Raw genomic sequence first — 21312 nt, forward strand, 5'->3', positions numbered from 1 at the left:
TCTGTGTGGGCTTTCTGTGTGGGGCCACTCACCCCATGTCCCCTCGGTTCCTGATCCCCACAGGTGATATTTCCACCACCATTCTTTTTGCTCAAGATTGCTTATATCTACCCAGATTTTTCTGTATTTCATAATAATTTTAATTTTTTTCTATCTGAAAAATTTTGTTTATGATTACATTGAATCTGTATCTCAAATCTATTTACATAATTTGTAACATTTTCTGATTTATACACATTGAACCCTCCCCAAACCTCTGGAATAAAGTGATCTAGATCATGGTGAATCATCTGTTTGATGTGCTCTTGAGTTCAGGCTGTAGTATTTTGTTGAAAATTTTTTGCATCTGTGTTGATCAGGAAGATTGGACTTCAGTTTCATTTTTCCCTTGCTGTTGTGCTTTCATCTAGTTTTTGTATCAGGTTAATACTAACTTCATAAAATATTTTGGGATTGTTCTTTCCCTTCTTAATTTATAGAACAGTTTGATACTCTACTGTTAGTTCTTTGAGATTCTGATCAAAGCCCCCAGTGAATCCATGTGGACTGAAACTTTTTCTGTTGGGAGATTTTAAAGTATTGCTTCAATTTCACTGCTTTTTTTTTAATATAAAGTTTTGTATTATTTTACACATATAAAGATGTAACTTATAAAATGAGTTGAAGATATGGGTAGCACTAAATAGGACCAGAAATCTTTGTAGTCTTTGCAATTAAGTTGATATAAAATGAGAACATTAATATCACTTAGGAACATCAAATAATAACCTCAAAGAAAAATCTATAGAATATGCACATACAAATTAGAAGGAAGTGGCCATTGTGTCTATGCCTATAATCCTAGGATTCTCTATCACTGTCTTTGTCTGTCTGCATTTCTCTGTCTCCTCTCTCTGTGTGTCTTTGTCTGTCTCTCCATCTCTTTCTTTCATCTTTATCTGTTACTGTCTCTCTGCCTCACTGTGTCTGTCCTCTCTCTGTCCCTCTGATCTGTTTGTCTCTCCCTGTTTCTTTGTGTATCTCTATCTCTGTCTCTCCATCTTTCTCTGTCTTTGCCCATTTCTCTGTTTCTGTCTGCCTCTGTATTTCTCTGTCTCTGTCTCTCTCTGTCTGTCTCTGTCTCTCTGTCTCATCTCTCTCTCTCTCTCTCTCTCTCTCTCTCTCTCTCTCTCTCTGTATGTGTGTGTATTACTAAAACATCCTCTCTAATCTTACCCAGGTACTTCTGGTAGTTCTGCCTTAGCCACCACAGTAGACTGCAGAAGTGATCAAGATAAACTCTTGTTCAGCCCACAGTAGGGGTGAGAGGGAGAAATGGGAAAGTAAACCCAAGGTTTATTAGTTGATCAATTATCTAGCTCAATCACAATTTCCATCTGATGGCTTAAACCCAGAGGGCCTGCTGTGAACTTTCATCAGATTCCAGCGGTGTCACTGTGAAGGTATAGACGGATCTTCTGAGAATCAGGCACGTGTTTAAAATGATTTTTAACCACGATTTTTTTCTTTTGCTGAAGGAGGAAACCTAACCAAGGAGTGGGAGACTTGCCCACAGATGACAGGGCATCTTTCTGAGCTTACTGTCAAGCTGACTTCCACTTCCCTGTTTTATGGTGCTAATGTGACTGATTTCGGTTGGAGGAGAGAGTAAACACTCGTTTCCCGTGAGGTTCACTGCAGTCCACCCTCAGCTGAAAGGATTTCATCATTGGAAGAATTAAGGGCAAAACAGGAATGCTAATCCTTGGTTGGTTACAGCTGCCAAGCAAAAGCTTTTCTCTCAATGGTTCTGGAGGGAAAAAGAAGACAGTTAAAGACGGGATACTCTGAAATGTATCTGCCTTCAGCAGATCTTAATCATGGTTTCCCAATGCGCCCAGCAGCGTGTACTCGTGTCTACAGACCCAGAGCAGGACTTAGTGCACTGGCGGAGAACCCGACCAGGCACAACGGCCAAATAGCAAACAGATGCCTGGCGTGCCAGAGAACTCTCAAATCAGGACACCGCCAGAAAACAGTTCAGCTCCCTGGTTTCTGGGTGGGGAGAGATCTCTTTATCTTCTTTGCTTAAAATGATCTAATTTTATAAGCAGGAGTTCCTTTTTCCTTGTGGGGAAGCACAGAGCCAAACCTCGCTCCTGTCAAAGTTGCGGACCTAAGCGGAGGCTGCGGTCCCCTAGCTTCCATCCTTTCCACTAGCTAGGCATTGCTCACGGTTTCCTGGTTTTGTTTGTCTGCTTTGCTTTGATTTTGGTCCCCACATCCAGCAAAACTTCCAAGCTCACACTTGCTGCCCGAGCAGCGTTTCTACCCGTTTTAATCTGCAGGCGACTGGGAGACACCACCTTCGGTTCGGATGTTTGCTGCTGCGGCAGCGGCGTGGTCACTCTGCGGACTTAGTTCGGAGAGTGTCTTCAAAACCGCAGCCCACCCCGTCCCTCAGGAGCCTTACCTGCACCTGACAGCTCACATTCCAGCCAGTCCCACTCAAATAAAAACCAGACCAAACCAAACAAACACCGCCCTTCTCCGAAACAAAGCAAAAAACGAAAGGGCCGTCGATGTCACACAGAGCTTAGTTTGACAGTATTTCCCTGAAAGGACCAACGGGGCGCGCTCTCTGGTGAGGGGTCCGCCCTTCCTCCTAGTCTCTGGTGGGGCGGGGGTAGGTAGGCAGGAATCTGGATCTGGTTAGGGGAGGGGAAAACCATGGTCCCAGTCGCCTTCTTCAGTCTCAACCCTCCCAGGCTCCTGGAAGAGGAGGGACAGTACAAGAGAGGAACTGGGCGGGGGTCCCATCGCTGCGCATCCCGTCCGGGGTTTGATCTGCTGCCTCTGTCCCCCGTCTCGCCCACCCTAGAATCCGGCCATGAGCACACCTTTCAGCTCCGGCATCTATGTGAGCCGCAGACTGGCCCTGCTGCTGGCGGGACTGACGGCTGCGCTCCTGCTGGTGCTAGTGGTTCTGGCTGCCCTGTATGGCAACTGCGCGCGCGTCCAGCCTTCGGAGCAGCATTGTCCCGACTTATCTCCTCCTAGTGGCCAGGACCGGACGCCACCAACCCGGACACCAGAGACTGCACATGAGCCAAAGGTGGCCACCACCCCTCAAGACTGGCGACCACCGTCGGGGCCCTGGGATCATCTCCGCCTGCCGCCCTGGCTTGTCCCTCTTCACTACGATCTGGAGTTGTGGCCCCGGCTCCGGCCAGAAGACGGGTGCACACCGAATTTGACCTTCACGGGTCGCGTGAACATCACTGTGCGCTGCACAGTGGCCACCTCGAGACTTTTGCTGCACAGCTTTTTGCTGAATTTCAAGCAAGTGGAAGTGTGGGGTCCCTTGGCCCTGGGCACTAGAAACGCCACTGTAGGCAAGGTGCTGGTGGACAATGTGTGGTTCACGCGCGACATGCAATATGTGGTACTGGAGCTGGCCCAGGCCTTGTGGCCAGGTAGCACGTATGAGCTGCATTTCGATTTCTCTGGCCAGGTTCTTCAGGAATTCTCAGAGGGGCTTTTCCTGAACCTCTACACTGATCAGGATGAGCTCAGGTAAGGGCTGGTGGCGCAGTTCCGCATGCATCCCCGTCCTCGGTGTTCATTTGTGTGATGCACCTTCTGTCCCGAGAAAAACATTTTCTCCTCTCCCAGAGCCAAAGGCAAAGGCTTCCTTCTTTCCCCTCCTCTGAAACTCTGCTAGGAATAAAGAAATTTGTGACCCAGGCCCCTCCTCCCTATATCTGCTGGCCTAATTTGCCTGCATTGAAGTTGTTTTCACATCAGGAGTTTATCACTTTTGTTGTTCTTTTAAGAAAGCCTTTCTCTCTCCTGAACATTTTAGCCCCAAACAAAGTTAGCTCTGAACAAATTCTTCCCTTCTTAAAGATTGGTACTTGGATCCACAAGAACTGCTAATATCTAAGAGCTCCCTAGGAATACAGCTGTTTGAACCCACTCCTCACCAAAGGGATCAGAACCAGTCAGTGCTTCTGGCCTTTAAGCTGAAGAAAGTAGAAGAGATGCCTAAGATGCTCTGCCAGCAGGGCACTGGACTCTCAGCTTTGCCCAACCCAAGCCAGAGAGCTGTGGACCTACAAATGCATCCAGAGCAGGGTTGTTTGTTCCCATATCCTCTTCTGCTCATTTGTTTGTTTACTTCAAAATAGCAATTTTTATATCTGCCCCAGTGCTGTCAGGACCCTCATCTCCTTTTGCCGGCAATCTGTGGCCACTGGCCCGTGCTATCGAGGTTCTGAGCCAGACTTGTGGAATGCCTCTGCTGGGATTCGAAAGCCCATGCAACTCTACGTGTGATCTTCTTTTACTGGTGATAATGTCTCTGACAAGAGGCATTTCCAGCCACTGCTCAAGAATCTTTTCTTGCAGCACTCTGAGGACCACTTCTGAAAACCTGCCAATATTGTGAGAACTGGATGATAACTCCCTTCATTCACATGTTGGAGGAACATTGGCAGTCTGCACAACTTTATGGACTTGGCCATTTATTACAGAAAAGTCTCTTAGATGCTGGGGCGGGAGGTGCTGGAACTACATCGCAGTACAAACTCTTAAAAGTTTTTCAAAGTTTCAAAGGTCTTAAAGTTTAAGGAGGCCCTTTAGTGGGTATGCAGTTTTAGCTTTCAAAGGACGATGTGCTTGGCTTCCCTGTGTCAGTGCATTCATTCTTGAAAAACAACTGGAAATTTTTTCTTAAGAATGATGTGTGAAAGAAGTTACACTACACATAACTGTGCCTTCGCCCTGCAGAGGAAAGAGCTGAAAAGCAGAACACGCCTGCCAGAGGTTTTTACTGCCCACAAATCTCTGGCCCTTCCTTCCTTCTCTCTGTCCTGATGGGGCTTTGTCCCAGGCAAGCTAATCTGGGAGAGGAGAGTCCCTGTCCCTTTTTCCTATTGTGCCATTCAAGAGGAACCAGATTTTCAGAACATCAAAGCCCAGAGAGAATTCTAGAATTGGGTTTCTGAAGAGCTATTGCCAGCAAGCTCTTCTGCTGCTTTTGTCTTCCAAAACATAAACATGCTTGAAGCCAGGGTCACAAAGAACATGGACAGAATGATGGCTGGTGGCATAGTGACTGTGAGAGCTGACCAGGCCCTGGGTTTGAAAACAAACTGTGTCAGCTGATACAGTACCAGGGAGTCTCCTCCTCCATTCCTGAAATAAATACAATTAACAGTCATCTTCAGAACACTGTGACAATGAGATGAGACAGTAGATTTACCTATTAGTGATTACAGTGACTAGCACACAGCATGAGCTGTGGTGCCTGCTAGAGGTAGGTCAGATTAACCTAGGCTCCTTGTTATCCAAACATAGGAACTGCCAAGTTCTAGTATATAGGAGTCTAAGAAGGTTGCCATATAGGAAAATGCGAGGGCCTGGAGGAGTACGAGGGGTTTCTCTTTCTTTCTTCTCTTATTTGTTTTTATTAGTTACACAGTACTCTGACTGCATGTGGACCTACATGCCAGAATAGAGCAGCAGATATCATTATAGATGGTTGTGAGCCGCCATATGATTGCTGAATTGAACTCAAGACCTTTGGAAGAACAGACAATGCTCTTTTTTTTTAGTTTATTTTTTATTTTTTAAATATTTTATTATTATTATTAATTACACTTTATTCATTTTGTACCCCCCCATAAGCCCCTCCCTCCTCCCCTCCCGATCCCACCCTTCCTCCCCTTTCTGCATGCATGCCCCTCCCCAAGTCCACTGATAGGGGAGGTCTTCCTTTCCTTCTTTCTGATCTTAGACTATCAGTTCTCATCAGATGATCAGACAATGCTCTTAACCTCTGAGCCATCTCTCCAGCCACAGAGTTTTCAATTAATAGGTGTGGAGTTTTAGTTTCACAAGATGGTACAGATGTTTATACAAGTTATCGAGTTGAGAACATTCTGTTCTTTTCCATTATTTCTTTCTTATTTACTCTTTTCTATAATTACATCCTAACCTCAGTTTCCCCTTCCAGGCTCTTCCCCCACCTTCCCTCTCCCCAGATCTACTTCCCTCCAAAGGACAGGCCTCCCAGGACTATCAACCAAACATGGCATATCAAGTTACAATAAGACTAGGCACATTCCCTCCTATTAAGGCTGCATGAGGCAACCTAGCAGGGGTAAAAGGGTCCCAAAAGCAGGCAAAAGAGTCAGAAACACCCCTGCTCTCAGTATTAGGAGTCCCACAAAACACTAAGCTACACGACCAATAACATATATTCAGGAGGACATAGGTCAGACCCACACAGGCTCCCTGATTTTTGGTTCAGTCTCTGTGAGTCCCTGTGAGCCCCACTTAGTTGATTCTGTGGGGTGTGCTAGTGTTATCCTTGACCCCTCTGGCTCCTACAACCCTTCCTCCCCATTTTCTACAGGGTTCTCCAAGATCCACCTAATATTTGGCTGTGGCTCTCTGCATCCGCTCCCATCATTTGCTGGGTGAAGCCTCTCTGATTGATGACTCTGGTAGGCTCAGGTCTGCGAATGGAGCGGAGTATCAATCATTAGGCATCATTTCATTGATTTTTTTTTCTATTTGTGTTTGGTTCTATCCTAGGTTTCTGGGCCGTCCTGGCTCTGGTCCTGGCCCTCCAGGCAGTGTCGGGTATGGGCTCACTCTGCTGGCATGGGTTTCAAGTTGGACAAGTCACTGGTTGGTCACTCCCACAAGTTCTGTGCCACCTTTAGCCCAGCACACCTTGCAGGCAGGATAGATTGTAGGTTTCTAGGGTTACACTCAGATTCCAGGGAGTTTCCTTTGCCCTAGGTTTTTACCTTGCCCTCCAAATGCCCCCAATTCCAGTTGTCTCTCCCTCCACCCCCACAACCTGATCCCTGCTGTTCCCATCCTCACCCACTTCTACTCCACCTGTGAAATCTGTTTCCTCTTACCAGAGAGATCCTTGCCTCATCCCTTGGGCCTCCCTTGTTACTTAGCCTCTCTCAGTCTATAGATTATAACATGATTATCCTTTACTGTACAGCTATCATCCACTATCAGTGAGTACATACCATGTTTGTCTTTCTGGGTCTGGGTTACGTCACTCAGGATGATTTTCTAGTTCCATCCATTTGCCTGCAAATTTCATGATGCCATTGTTTTTGACAGCTGAATATACTCCATTGTATAAATGTACCACATTTTCTTTATCATTCTTCTGTTGAGGGACATCTGGGTTGTTTCCAGTTACTGGCTATTATGTGTAAAGCTGCTATGAACATAATTGAGCAAGTGTCCTTGTGGAAGGACGAAGTGTCCTTTGGGTATATGCCCAAGAGTGGTATAGCTGGGTCTTGAGGTAGATTGATTCCCAATTTCTCGAAAAACCATCATATTGATATCAAAATGGCCGTACAAGTTTGCACTCTCAGAACAATGGAGCATATTACTAGTAAGCCACATCATCACCAGCATGCTCTGGCACTTATTTGAGCTTTGCCATTCTGATGGGTGTAAAGATGGAATCACAGAATCATTTTGATTTGCATTTCCCTGATGGCTAAGAATGTGGAACAATTCTTTAAGTGTTTCTCAGACATTTGAGATTCCTCTATTGAGAATTTTGTTTAGATCTTTATTATTTATTTATTTATTTTTATTTTTGGTTTTCTTTTCTTTAGATCTTTACCTCTTTTACCCTATTTTGGATTATTTGGTTTGTTGATGTATAGTTTCTTGAGTTTTTTTATATATTTTGCATGATAATTTTTGTATGAATGGTTGTTGAACTTTATGAAATACTTTTCTGCATTAATTTTTTGTGATTATATGTTTTTTTCTTTAGCCTCTTAATATAGCATATTATATTGGTTGATTCTGAATATTGATCCATCAATAATGTTCTACTCTTCTTGTTAAGAGTTATTGAATGAAGTTGGTCAGTTTTTTTTACTGTAGGGAGAAAGGCTTGTAGGATAGAGAGCAGAAGATGGAGCGAGCAAGTATCTTGACTTTCCAACCACCTATGTTTAACAAGGGCATGACCTCAGCAAATCTTCCTGTAAAAGTAATTTTTTTTAATTATTTTATTTTATGTGTATGCATGTTTTGCTTGCACATATGTCTGTGCCCATGTGCTTGCCTGGTGTCTATGGAAGCCAGAAGAGGACATCTGATCTCCTAGGACTGGAGTTATAGATAGCTGACCATTTTGGTGCTGGGAATCAAACCCAGGCCTTCTGGAAAGGTAGGACCTGGGAGCCATCTCTCCAGTCCCCTGAAATTAATTTCTTGAAAAGTGTTCCCAGAGAAAGAAAAGATGTAGATCAGGGGAGACTGACTTGGACAAAAGTCAACATAGGATATGAGGTCAGATGAAGCCCTATGAAGAAAAGCTCTGGAGACAGAGCTATACCTTAGAACTGTCCCTACCAGAGCCAAGGGAGAAAGAGTGTTTGTATCCTCCATATTGACTGTAGACCTTGAGAACAGATTCATCCAGGAACTATATAGGAACAGAGGCAAGGCAATTCCACTGGAGCCTTGTTAGCCTGACACTACAAATGTGTCTTCTAATTCACAGAACAGAAGTGTCTTAGGTCATGGCCCTAACAATGCAAGTGGTTCTTGTGATCCATTAGCAGTATGAGGTTATCTAGAAGGTGGAGGGTACTGGCTGCATCGCTACACCATGCCAAGAATGAAAATAACCATTGTGGTGGATACCATAGAAGTGACTGTCCAAGGCAGCTTCAAAGGGAGGTTAACCGGGCTCAGGCGAGGAGCTGAACACCTAGGACCCCAGAAGAGGATCTTAGCATCATTGGGAAACACAGAGTCTTGGTTCTTGTAAAGGAATGGCTCACAGGTCACACCAGAACAGAAAATACAATTACATGAGAATATGAGAACTCTTCTCTTTTCAAAAATTCTCCTCTTCCTTTCCTTTCCTATTTTCATTTTTTTTCATGTCTGAGGAAGATTTATTCTTCATCTATCAACAGTCATTAAAAGTAAACATTTTTAATATAAAAAGTAGTACAAAAGGTAGCATGTTTACACTTTTGTAATTATTTTTAGTATCTACCTTTATAGAAGACTGACACATTTTCATATATGAACATGTGTGTGAAATAATTTTGGCTCACTTTTAATGCAAATTGAGATTCATACCATATATTCAAAGAGAAAGCATTTTAACACTCTTCATATGTCCATACATACTATTCTTTAAAACACACCTACACTTGATAATTGATAGTTTCTCAACATTTGCTCACAATATAAAACCTTATCACTGAATATACATTTCATTCTTTGTTATACTAAAATTCATTATTCTGACCTATAGTTGGATGGTATTTTGCCATGGTTTTATCTGTTATGACATCACGTAAGAGTCACTTGGAAGAAAATTGGTTTTTAGTTGTTTCATGATGGTGTCAAAATATGCATTAAGAACTCCACACATCTTGTCAAAAGCATCTTTAAATATTGGGATGCTATCCAGCTCATTATGGCAGGCCCAATATAGACAGACAGATGATAGATATATAGATAGACAGATAGATAGATAAATAGATAGATACACAAATACACAGATAAATGATAGACATGTAGATATATAGAGATGATAGATAATGATATAGATAGATGACAGATAATAGGTAGATATGTACATACATAGATAATTGATAGACAGTATATGGATATAAAAATAGGTTATAGATTGACAAATGGTAGATAAATAGATGATTAGTCAACAATCTTTGTTTTCAACTCCATCTGATGTTTTATCATCTTTGGCACACATTGCCATTTTCAGTGCTGCAACGTCAAACTTACTTTCATGTTTGAGAACATGTCTGGTTTAATAATCCACATATTCTGTACTGTCAACCATTTCCTAAAACAGGAATTACATCTGGTTTGAAGTAGCCCTTAGCTTGTGCACTTGTGAATCTTCAGCTTGCCTGGGCTGGGAAACTCCTAGGAAACATTCGTGTGTATATGTCTTTCAGACAGTCTTACAGGAGGTAAGACTCTCTTATGCACCATCCCATAAGCTGGGTTTCCAGACTGAACACAAAGGAGAAAACCAGTGGAACATCAGCATTTGTCTCTTTCTGCTTCCTAATTATATATGTGATGTGGCCAAATGCTTTCCACCCCTTTAGTCACAGCTAGAGCCACTCTGACTGCCAAGCCTTCCTAAATACAATGGGCTCTACTCTTAAACCATGAGCAAAGGTAATCTCTTCTTTCCAAAGCCATTGGTCAAGTATTATATCATGCTACAAGTACAGTAACTACTACAGCTTGTAACTCAAGATATTGCCCAAGTGCTTTTGGGGTGGGGGGACCGTGACTACATTTCTATGTCCTCCAGATATCCTCTGTGCATGGATTTCATTTCATTGGATAGACTGTTAACATATCCACAGAATTGAGATTTAAAAAAAACTAATAAGTTTTTATCAAAGAAATTATGATAAGAATTAGCTCTTTTATTTTGTGATCATGTAGCTATCTGATAGGTATTAATTGGTCTTGGTTCATACGAGCTGGAAAATAAAAGGTTATTGTCAAAAATCTACTACATATACTGGTAAGCATTATAAACTAGTAATACAAGGCATAGCCCTTCTGTAAATAACAGCAGACCTAAACTACAGATATCCAAAAAACTAAAACCCCACAATTTCCTCTAAGTGGGTCTACATCTACTTTTGTGAGTCCTATTCTTTAATTTCTTAGAAAATTTTATTCTGAAGGTCTGTAACAAAATTAGCACGGAGAAGAAAATGAGAGTCCACAGAATCCTCCCCAAAGACTAGGAACTCTTCCAGAATGGAGGGTCTACAGAATCCTCCCCAAAGACTAGGGACTCTTTCAGGATAGAGGATCTACAGAATTCTCTCCCAAGAAAACAAACTCTTGAAATGTTTGGTGGAATTCTTAAATAGATTCATTCTTTAGTTTAGCTTTGTGAGAAATTGTTTTCTTTTTCTTTCCTACTTTCATGATGACATCTGGAAGCAGAAAGATGTGTCTTCGATTTCTTATCCTGAAGAGATAGTCTTGAAAAGAAGTGTGGGTTTTGAGCAGCCTTTTCCCTGGAACACACTTGACAATGAAGGTCCGCCCTCTAATTAATGAGTTTGCATTTTTTTTTCCTGTATCATGAATGAAAATATTGATTCCAGAGTGTGAAGAAATTGGTTTAAGACAGTTTGTTTTACACAAACTGTAACAAACAGTTTGTTTTCTGAGTTCTAGAAAGTGAATTTTGGTGATAGCCTAAATCAGTACCTCACCACTTAGCACAGTGACTGAGTTATTAGCATTCCGCTTCATCACTGCATCCAAGCAATTGTCAAGAACTCCATAAAACATTGTGCTACTAACTCTACTTTATACAAGGGCTTATGATCTTTGGAACCTTGCAGAAGGCCTATATTGTGTTCCTATCTGTTCCTGTTTGTTCAGTCGGTGATGGCTGCTTCATCATTACAGTCTGTGGTTTTTCTTTTCTTTCTTAGTATGTACTACATGAGTCAATCATTCAACTTGACTCTGGCTATTTTAAGGAAACAAGGAAACCCTTTATGAAATACTCTCCTGAAGGTAAAGGTAGTCCCACTAGTCTAAAAATCCTGGGAATCACATTCTGTTTCTTCTTCCTTGAAGATGAACCTGCCCCTCCCTTTAAACCTTGTTGGTGTCACTAACCTCTATTGAATCAGTAGGCTCACCTGAAGTCATTTCAGTGCGGTGATATTGTAACTGTTAAGGCAGTTTTTATAACTACATCTTCACTGACTGCTTGCAAGACCTGTGTAAGGTAAAGATAGAGGCTTGCGTAATTTTTTAAAAAAAAATAATTGTTTTGACATAGGCTCCTGCTGTTCAGTCCAAACTGGCCTCCAAGTCACTATCCTCCCACCTCACCTTCCCAAGTGCTGGAATTGCAGGTGTGCACAGAGGAAAACAATAAAACAGTACCAACTGCTCTGGGCACTTCCCTCTGTTGTAGTATAAACAGAAGTTTGAAGGCCTCCTTTATAAAACGATTTATTTATTTTCATTGTGTGTTCAAATGTTTTGCGTGCATTAAGTCCATGAACCATGAGTGAGTGATTCTGGTGGAGGCCTGAGGGAGTGCTAGAACCCCTGGAGCTGCAGTTACTGGTGGTTGTGGGTCACTATGTGGTGTTAGGGACCAAACACAGTAGCAAGTGCTCTTAACCACTGAGCCATCTCTCCACGCCCCAGAGAGAGTCCTTGAAATTTAACCCTCAGGAAATGAACTCCTAATGACATTCAGACCCTCATCAGAAATTCCAGGTTTGTCTTGAACCACCCACAACAGTTTTTGAAAAACTGTTCAGGGCAAGACCCATTCTACACCAGCCTTCTCCAGTTCTTCCTACTCCGCTTTCCAATGCCTGATGTTTCCACAATGTATCTTTTACTATCCTCTTATTTTTAACTTGCACATTGTAATATTAAAAATGAGTTTCCATTTGTTCTCAAACACACTTACAAGATGTTTAGATTACTTCCAGTATGTGACTATTACAAAGAAATCTTCCGGAAATATCCACATACAAATCTTTATGTAAATTTACCTCCTTTGAGTAAGTACTATATCAAAGGTAGAATGGCTGGATTACATGGTAGGTAGATGTTTGAAGAATTTAAGAAGTTATTTTCCCAGGCATTGACCACCTGCAATTTTCATCAATAGTATCAAAGAATTCTAGTTGCTCCATTTCTTTGCCAACACTTGGTACTGGTAAATCTCTTTTAACCATTTACACAGGGGTGCTAGTTTTTGCTGCATTTATCTCATTTAGACAGATTCAGGAGTTACTTGGCAGTCGCTTTGGACTTGTTTTTTTTTTTTCTTTCCTTTTTTAAAAAATATTAATTACAGTTTATTCACTTTGTATCCCAGCTGTAGCTCCTTCCCTCATTCCCTCCCAATCTCAGCCTCCCTCCTTCTTCTCCTACCATGCCCCTCTCCAAGTCCACTGATAGGGGAGGTCCTCTTTCCCTTCCATCTGACCTAGTTTATCAGATCTCATCAGGACTGGCTGCATTGTCCTCCTCTGTGGCCTGGCAAGGCTGCTTCTCCCTCCAGGGGTGGGGTGGTCAAAGAGCCAGCCACTGAGATCATGTCAGAGACAGTCCCTGTTCCCCTTACTAGGGTATCCACTTGGATACTGAGATGCCATCTTAGCTATATCTGAGCATGGGTTCTAGGCTATATCCATGAATGGTCCTTGGTTGGAATATCAGTCTCAGAAAAGACCCTTTTGCCCAGATATTTTGGTTCTTTGCTCTTCTTGTGGAGTTCCTGTCCTCTCTAGGTCTTACTAACTCCCCTTTCTTTCATATGATTCCTTGCATTCTGCCCAAATTTTGGTTGAGTCTCAGCATCTGCTTTGATACACTGCTGGGTAGAGTCTTTCAGAGGCCCTCTGTGGTATGTTCCTGTCCAGTCTCCTGTTTTCTCCTTCCAATATCCATCCCGTTTGACTTTCTGACTGAGGATTGATCATCTTACCCCCTTTGGACTTCTTGAGCCTTGATTTTAAGTTGGCTGAGAAAAACTCTACAACTGTTTTTATACCAGGGAGTTTTTAGTTCACTACTCAGACATTATCTTCCTAACTCTTCCACTTATTTAAGTCTTCTTTAACTAGCTTTCAGAGCTAGGTGTGGTGGTACATGCTTTTAATCACAACACTGAGGAGGCAGAGGTAGGCATATCTCTGTAAGTTCAAGGCCAACTGGGTCTATGTAGTGAGACCCAGTCTCAAAAAAAAATTACCTTTATAAAGGTTTTATTCATAAACATGCATTACTATACTTAGTTCCAATTATTTCATACCTTAAAAATATGGAAGTGGAAGCATTGATTCTGGTGTCCCTTAACTTGTTCTAAGTTCCCAGGGAATGAAGGTTCACATATCGGTAAATTAAGATGGCAGGCTTCTATAAGTTCTTTTTTACTTTTAAGTTATTTGACGTTTCTTTTTTTTTTTTTTTTAATTACATTTATTTACTCTGCGCACATGTTTGTATGTATGAAACGCAGGGGACAATTTCTGGGAGTTGTCTTTCTCCTTCTACCTATGGGTCCTGGGTATAAAACTAAAGTCATATGGCTTGGCAGCTAATGTCTTAACCCACTGAGCCACCTCGCTGGCCCTACCTTTTAATTTAACTAACAAATAGACAATCATAATCTTGAATTCTTAGGAATATTCTTGCATTTTTGATCATGGCATTCACCTGATAAAAGATAAGAAGTAGCTGGGAGAAATTTAGAGAAAGGGAGTGAGAAAGTTCCAGGAAAGGAACTTACAGAAAAGTTTTAGAAAATTCAGATCTTTACTGAGGTCAGACAAAGGAGCTAATAACACGATCATAATCAGGTAGAGTGAACACCCAGTTTTTAAAGACTTCCTTGAAGTTGCTTTCTATGCTAAGAAATCTGACACAGTGCCTAGCGTATGACACAGTCTCAAAATGGAAAATTGAGCAATAGTGGGAAAGAATTCGCATGTCTCAAAACAAGGTCAGTGAACTGTAGTACCAGGCACATGGTGCTTACGTAGAGGGAGGAAGAAGGTCAATTCATTCCTAGGGCAGGTGTCGAACTCATACTCCATGTGACAAATAGTTTCTCTGGGAGGTGATTTTGCTAGCCATCCCATATCTTTTGAAAACAAATGTGGTTAGCATATCATGAAAGCACACCTCCATGCAGTAAAAACAGCTTTGATTTCCCCACTGTTCTTTATGGTTTTGTGCATGGAGTTATGATTCTAACTTTTCCCCTCATGAAGCCCATGAATTTCCATGCTTATTCTTAGGTGTCAAGTTATTGACAACGACTAGGTCATAAATATAGACAGAGGATGAGAAAAGCCGGCTCTGGTTACTACAACAGTAAATGTGTTTACTGTTAATGCTCCCCTCTCCCCCTGCATTCTTCCTCCCAGCTCCAGGACCTGATTTATGGCTGATCTCTCAGTAAGGCAGGTGCGATTATCCATCTCCTGATTTCATGCTTCCACTCCTTTTTGTCCATCTTAAGAGCTGCTGGTCCAACATCACAGGAGTCTGGTGAGACAGGTACCATAAAGAAGAGATTATATAATACATACTTGGTACTGGAACTAGTCTTGTTGCCGTTTGCTCACTCTAGCCTAGCAGATGACCCATTTCCCTAGCACCTGTATCTCTTTTGACACTTCCTGACTTTCTTGTCATTTGTCTTTCTCCAATATGTCCCTTCACTTAGCCGGGATTATTTTATTGCTTTGCTTAGGTGGTTTCTGATATCACTGGCTCTTTTGTGGAGGAATCAGGGAGTGTGTCTTTAAGCTGCTTCATCCTCTTTCCAGGTGGTTCTATTGGATAGGATCCATTAAATACCCATTATGGCTCACAGTGTCTTGGATCCCAAAGATCTAGTGAAGGGTGCTTATCCTTCCCTTGCTTAGGACTGCCATGCATTAGGAGGCAGCAGCATTCTTCTGGCTCTGCCTCCAAAGCAGCCAGCTGTTCATTGCCTCTTAGGTCCCAGTGGGCAGGAACACAGACCTGGCTCTGGATCAGTTTCAGTTACTTTCAGCCTTGGGAAACAGTCATGCTTTTTTTCTTAGAGTCTCACTAGCCCAAGGGTAGAGCCAGGTGCCTCCCTTCAACTCCCTGACAGCATGTGAAGTTTGGCAAATACCACCCACCGTCTGCTAAAAGTTCCTTTCTCTGGCTCATCTTCACTCCCTGGCTCTCCTGTGTCCTCCTATGTTTGAGCTGCCCAAAGAGGAACCTCCTAATCTCAAGGCCATTTACTTTGAAGAATTTAATCTAATTTGGCATCTTTTTTTTTTTTTTTAAATTGCAGCTATTTAATTTTGTTGCCTGGTGGAGACTATAGCTTTCAGATCCTCTTACACAAGTAATAAACAAACATGATTCATGGACCACAGTCCAGTGGTTTAACATCTGGCTCTACTAAACATTTTGATTTCTGGGTGTGTGTTGTATGAAAATATTTAGAGACTGGTGTATCATAACTCTTGAAGAATTTTACTTAATCTCTGAGCAGCTCTGCTATTTAGCATTTGTCGACAGAATATGTACGCATACGGAGTTCATAAAGTAATTTGGAAAGAAGTGATTTCCTGAGTGCATGCAACTGAGATCTTTTCTATGGAAACAGATTCACTCTCCAAGTGCATGACAGGGATCTTGGTCACAAAGAGCTCTTCTAGCCTCAGAGAGTGGTGAAGACATGATTCTAGACCAAAGACAAGAGGAAGGGGAAGACATTCTACAACGCTGAGCCACTAGCAGGCAAATTCCCCTGCAGTAACTTCCTCCCCAGCTGACTACTCAAACACAGGCTTATAGGACAGCATAGTTCAGTGAAACCTGAAGGGAAGAGACAGTGGCGTTCTTAGGGTGAAGACAGTCACTGTGAGATTCTCAGATGTGGTGCAGCGAAGTCACATGGCCGCTGCTTGCCTCTGGCTTTTGCAGTTAACATTGAGAGCCAAGCTGGGCATGCTGGCACAATCCTTTAATCCTAGCACTTGGGAGGCAGAGGCAGGAGGATCTCTGTGAGTTTGAAGCTAGCCTGGTCTACAAAGAGAGTTCAGAACAGGCAAGGCTACACAGAAAAACCCTGTTTTGAAAAACCAAAAAAAAAAAAAAAAGATCAAGAGCTGTGAATTGTAGGGATTTTTTTTTTTTCTCTAACTGTTTGTATAAAACTGGGCAGGGAAATAGTTGCAGAAAACCAAACGAGAATCATCTTTCTTTCATTTATCAGGAGACTTAAATCATGGACTTGGACTATTTACTCTGGGTTTGGTTCGCTAACATGGCAACTCTCTAAGCTGCAGTTCACCGCTTATAACTAAATCCATCCTGCTTCCACTAAGAGTCTGATGTTCTTCCTGTGGCCCATCTTGCAACCTCCTTGAGATTCTTAAATTTTGTGAAGTCATGGCAGAGGAGATGCTGTCAAACTTCTCTTCCCGTGTACTTTGCTCAGTGTTTGGTTCTTGGGTATCTGAAGGTGAACTCTATGATGCAATGTGCCTTTTCACTTCGTACTGTGGGTTTGGTACTCATAGGTCGCCATCTGTTCAGAGAATGATGAGAATCCACTTTCTGGGGTGGATCCCCTTGAGGGATCCCTCCTGCCAACCCCAGGTGACTTAATCACAGCCACCTCATAGGCTCTGTCTACATCTTGTTAGGTATATTTAGTCCTCTTTTTCACCCACCCCAATCATCATCTAAGTGGCCATTAAGATCAACTAACCCACCCACACATTCTATGGAAATGTGTAGAGACTTTTAAGCACCTTTCTTAAAGTTACAGGGCTTAAAAAATTATTTTATTCTCTTCATCTCAGAGGAGAACTCAGGTGACTGAATTCCCTGTTCAATGTTGTTTCGTTGTATCTCCTCTCAAACACAGCAATTTTGCCTCTAATACACACTGCAAAACTCCTTAAAAGTCTTTTGTATATATTAATAAAGGTGCCTTCATGTTATAGCAACCCCAAAGCTGAACAAATGCTTATTCAACTGCTGTGAAGTCAGTCTTCTAAACAACACAAGTTAAAAAAAATAAAAGATAGAATCCCCTAGTTTCTAGTAGGTTCTAATTGGGGGAAGAATGATGTATTCTGTATTCTGTTTGTGATCAGGTATAATTCTGGCAACTTTGGAACTGAGCTTATCACTAATGAAAATCAACCCACCTGTAACTTAATGACACTCAGGTTTCTTCTGAACATCATCAGTATTCAGTATAACTTCTCAGGTTGAAGCTATAGGGAACACATGTGATTATGTCATCAGTATTGAGTATGACATGTCAGGCCGGAAGACATAGGGACCACAGGAGATTTGTTGTTACGTTGCTCACTAATAATATGTGACATAATATGTGAGCTCATGTAGCAATTCAGAGTGTCATATTTTCCACATAAAGAACTGAGGTTCAAACTCCATTATGTGACTTGCCCAGAACGGTTCAGTTGGTAGCAGAATGACAAGGTCTTGTAGCCAAATTGGCTACTGTGGAACCACAGGCTTCCTCCAGCCTGCACAAGCAAGGCTATAATAAAACGGGGGGAAACAACCAGGACAAAACAGCCTGGTTGCAAATTATAGCTTTGGCACAGTAAAGTTTGGACATCCTCAATGGGCTGTTTGTGAGATAGCTTCTTCTTCTTTTTTTTTTTTTTTTTGTGAGAGGTTTCTGAAAGTCTCAACTACTTGTATGTCTCCCTTAGAGCTGTGTAAAATATTTTATGTAAGAAAAAAGATTCTTTGTAGTGGAGGAAAAATTTGCAGAGGTGAGGAGTGGGTGGGATAGGCACTCTCAAGATATTTGTGTTGGTTTGGCTTTATTTATCTATGAATTGGGCCTGAAGCAAGAGTCAACGTAGGACAGATGGTAAGGACCTCATTTGAAATGGAAGTTCACATTCACCATTGTCCTCCACAGCCAGGTTCATTTACCAGGTCACTGAGCCCTGGTAAATGAAATAACAAGACTGAGGAGAAAGCTGTTTGCTGAGACTCTTGCTTATTAGACACTCAGGCAGGATGTGACTGAGGCGAACCTGACATCATGGGGTTTGTCCCTCAGCTTTCTGCCACAAATCTCCAGTGCATCATGGCAGCGTGTTATTCTTTGTATTTTTCCATGGAAGTAGGAGAAACCACAGTAGGGCTGTGACAAATCTATCTGTGTAACTTAAGGACATAATGTTCAGTTGGCATGTACCCATATGGTTTACCCCCAGAGGTGTCCAAAATAGAACTGTAAGTTTTCAATTAGAAAGAAGAGAAAATATTTGAGAAAGAAAAAACATGGACATTCTTCAGACTGGCTCACCCTTTGGTGACAGATGAAAGCAACAAACTATTCTCAAAGAAGCCTTCCTACTTTTCCAAAGACGGCATTCCATGTTTATGTTTGTTCTCGTGTTGTTTATAAAAGGTTTATGGTTCAATGAGAAAAAATATTTCATGGCTGAAAATTACGGAGATCATTTTTATTTTAGGTCTTACAGAACCCTAAGATGCAGTAGGAATTAGTGTGTGTGTGTGTGTGTGTGTGCATTTGCTTCCATTAATCTAAGACAAAACTAAATATTTTTTTCTCCAAAATGTATTTCAGAGCCCTGATTGCATCTCAAATGGAACCAACATTTGCCAGGAATGTTTTCCCCTGTTTTGATGAGCCAGCTCTAAAGGCAACTTTTAATATTACAATTATTCATCACCCTGAGTATGTGGCTCTTTCCAATATGCCACAGCTAGGTAAGTAATGCTCCTGCTACTGTATAAATCTGAAGACATTAGCTTTCGCGTCAGCTTCTCTAGGCAGTGTCAGTGGCCTACATCATCTGTAACTGTGGAGAGCAGTCACACGAGACAAGTATTGACCCTTACACTAGAGAAGGTAAATCCCTGCTCTTTCTGTATGGGAATCTGGGGACATGAGACTGTCTCTGCACACGGACAGTCTACCTGCCCATTAGTCAGTGCTTACTCTGGGCCCTTATTGATTGATAACAGGCTGGGGCTGTTGGTCTGAACTGAGACATAGATGTATTTTCTTTACCTTGGGAGACTTCCTCATCCTGACTGCATTGGTTTCTAACTTTTAAAGAACCAGAGAGATCATATAAAAATCTAGACCTTTGTTTCCTTGGTAACGCCCACACTCAATTAACATTGGGCCTGCAGTAGTTACATGACTTTAATGAATGAAAGCTGAGAAAAACAGCCTTTTCCTGACTGGGGCCGAGCCACCACGAGAGTCTAGGTGTTACTATGTACTATCCCATAAACACATCAGATGGCTAGCCCTCACCACCGTCTGAGTTTGTGATTTTAGCTTTAGTTTCCAGATCACTGCTGCTGCTGACTGCTCTAAAACCTGATAAAGGTGGAGCTGCAGTTTCTGATTCCCTTGGCACTCAGGCAGCTCTAGATCAAGTGTTGTGAGAAGCGTGCTAAGCTGGGAAATAGAAGTAGGTAGAAGAGAGAGGATATCGATTGGGGATAAAAGTTGCAGTGCTCATGGGTCTGACATTTGGTTAAGCTCTCATCACTCAGGATGCTGATCACTTAGGCCTGCCTAAGATCCCATCCTTGCATCCTTCGAATGTACTCTGAATTTATTTTAAAATTATGATAATCATTGTACAGATTTATGGGATAAAGTGTGATGGTTTGATTCATTTATGCAGTAGGTAACGATAATACTGGAGTAGTCGTCATTAAAATAGAAAATACCTTAGAATAGTTCTGGGGGTTGTGGAGATGTCTCAGTTCATAAATGCTTGCCGTGGAAGCATGACGATCTAAATTTGACCTCTGCCACCCATGTAACAGCCTGGCATGGATGAAGGCAACTCTAATCTCAGTGCTGGGGAGGCAGGGATTGGGCTTCCCCGGGGACTTGCTGGTCAGCCAGTCTAGCTGAACGTGGGAACTTCATGTTTAGTCAGTGTCCCTCTCTCGTCAAAAGACGAGATGGAAAACAATTGAGCGAGATGCTCAGTGCTGGTCTTTGTAAACGTGCATTCGTGCGTGTGTGCACACTATGTACACATAGAAATGCTTTTGAATGGCATAATAATTTTGCATGTTTTTGAGTCACAGTGTGGTTATTTCAGGGGGTTTAACATTTTTATCTCCTTATTGCTGGCTTTGTGTTAGCACCCTGGCGTGACAACTGTTTACAGTAACCTGAGGTGGCATTGATGGCTTAGAGAGAAGAAACTTAACCTAGACTATAGGGAGTAATTAGGAAGGAATGGCTTGTTGACAGCTGTTTCTAGGTTGCATATTATCTACGTTTACAGTGATTTGGACTAAAATATCCCCCCAGGTAAGTCTGAAAGAATCGATGTGAATGGAAGCAAATGGACTGTCACGACCTTCCACACCACACCCCGCATGCCAACTTACCTGGTTGCACTCACCATATGTGACTTCGACCACGTCAGCAGAACTGAGAGAGGCCAGGAGGTGAGTAGGGAAGACTCTGCAGATGGGGAGCAATGTTCTGGCTGCATGCTATTCACCTACTGTCACCTTCTGTGTCCCACTGCCAAGTCCCATGGAAATGTGGCTTTGCAGAATATGATGTAATGAGATGGGTGTTGCAGCCTACACTTGTAATCCCAGCATCTGAGAGACCAAGCCTGAGGCTAACCTGGGCTACATAGTGAGATCCTGTTTCCTTTCTTGTCATTAAATTTAAAAAGGGGGAAGGTGGAGCTGGAG

At 42.2% G+C, this 21312-nt stretch overlaps 1 protein-coding gene across 1 annotated transcript in view; it reads left to right on the forward strand.

Moving 5' to 3' along the window:
• The first annotated feature begins 2869 nt into the window (after window positions 1-2869).
• The window catches only part of Lvrn (laeverin), a 55171-nt gene continuing 36728 nt past the window's right edge, over window positions 2870-21312 (forward strand). Inside the window, exons 1-3 of the mRNA XM_055622994.1 lie at window positions 2870-3555; window positions 19193-19335; window positions 20915-21054. Coding sequence (XP_055478969.1) covers window positions 2870-3555; window positions 19193-19335; window positions 20915-21054 — 969 coding nt within the window. The remainder of the gene's footprint in view (window positions 3556-19192; window positions 19336-20914; window positions 21055-21312) is intronic.

The sequence above is a fragment of the Psammomys obesus genome, unplaced genomic scaffold (assembly GCF_907164565.1).
Source record: "Psammomys obesus unplaced genomic scaffold, mPsaObe1.curated_primary_1811, whole genome shotgun sequence".
Classification (NCBI taxonomy): Eukaryota; Metazoa; Chordata; class Mammalia; order Rodentia; family Muridae; genus Psammomys; species Psammomys obesus.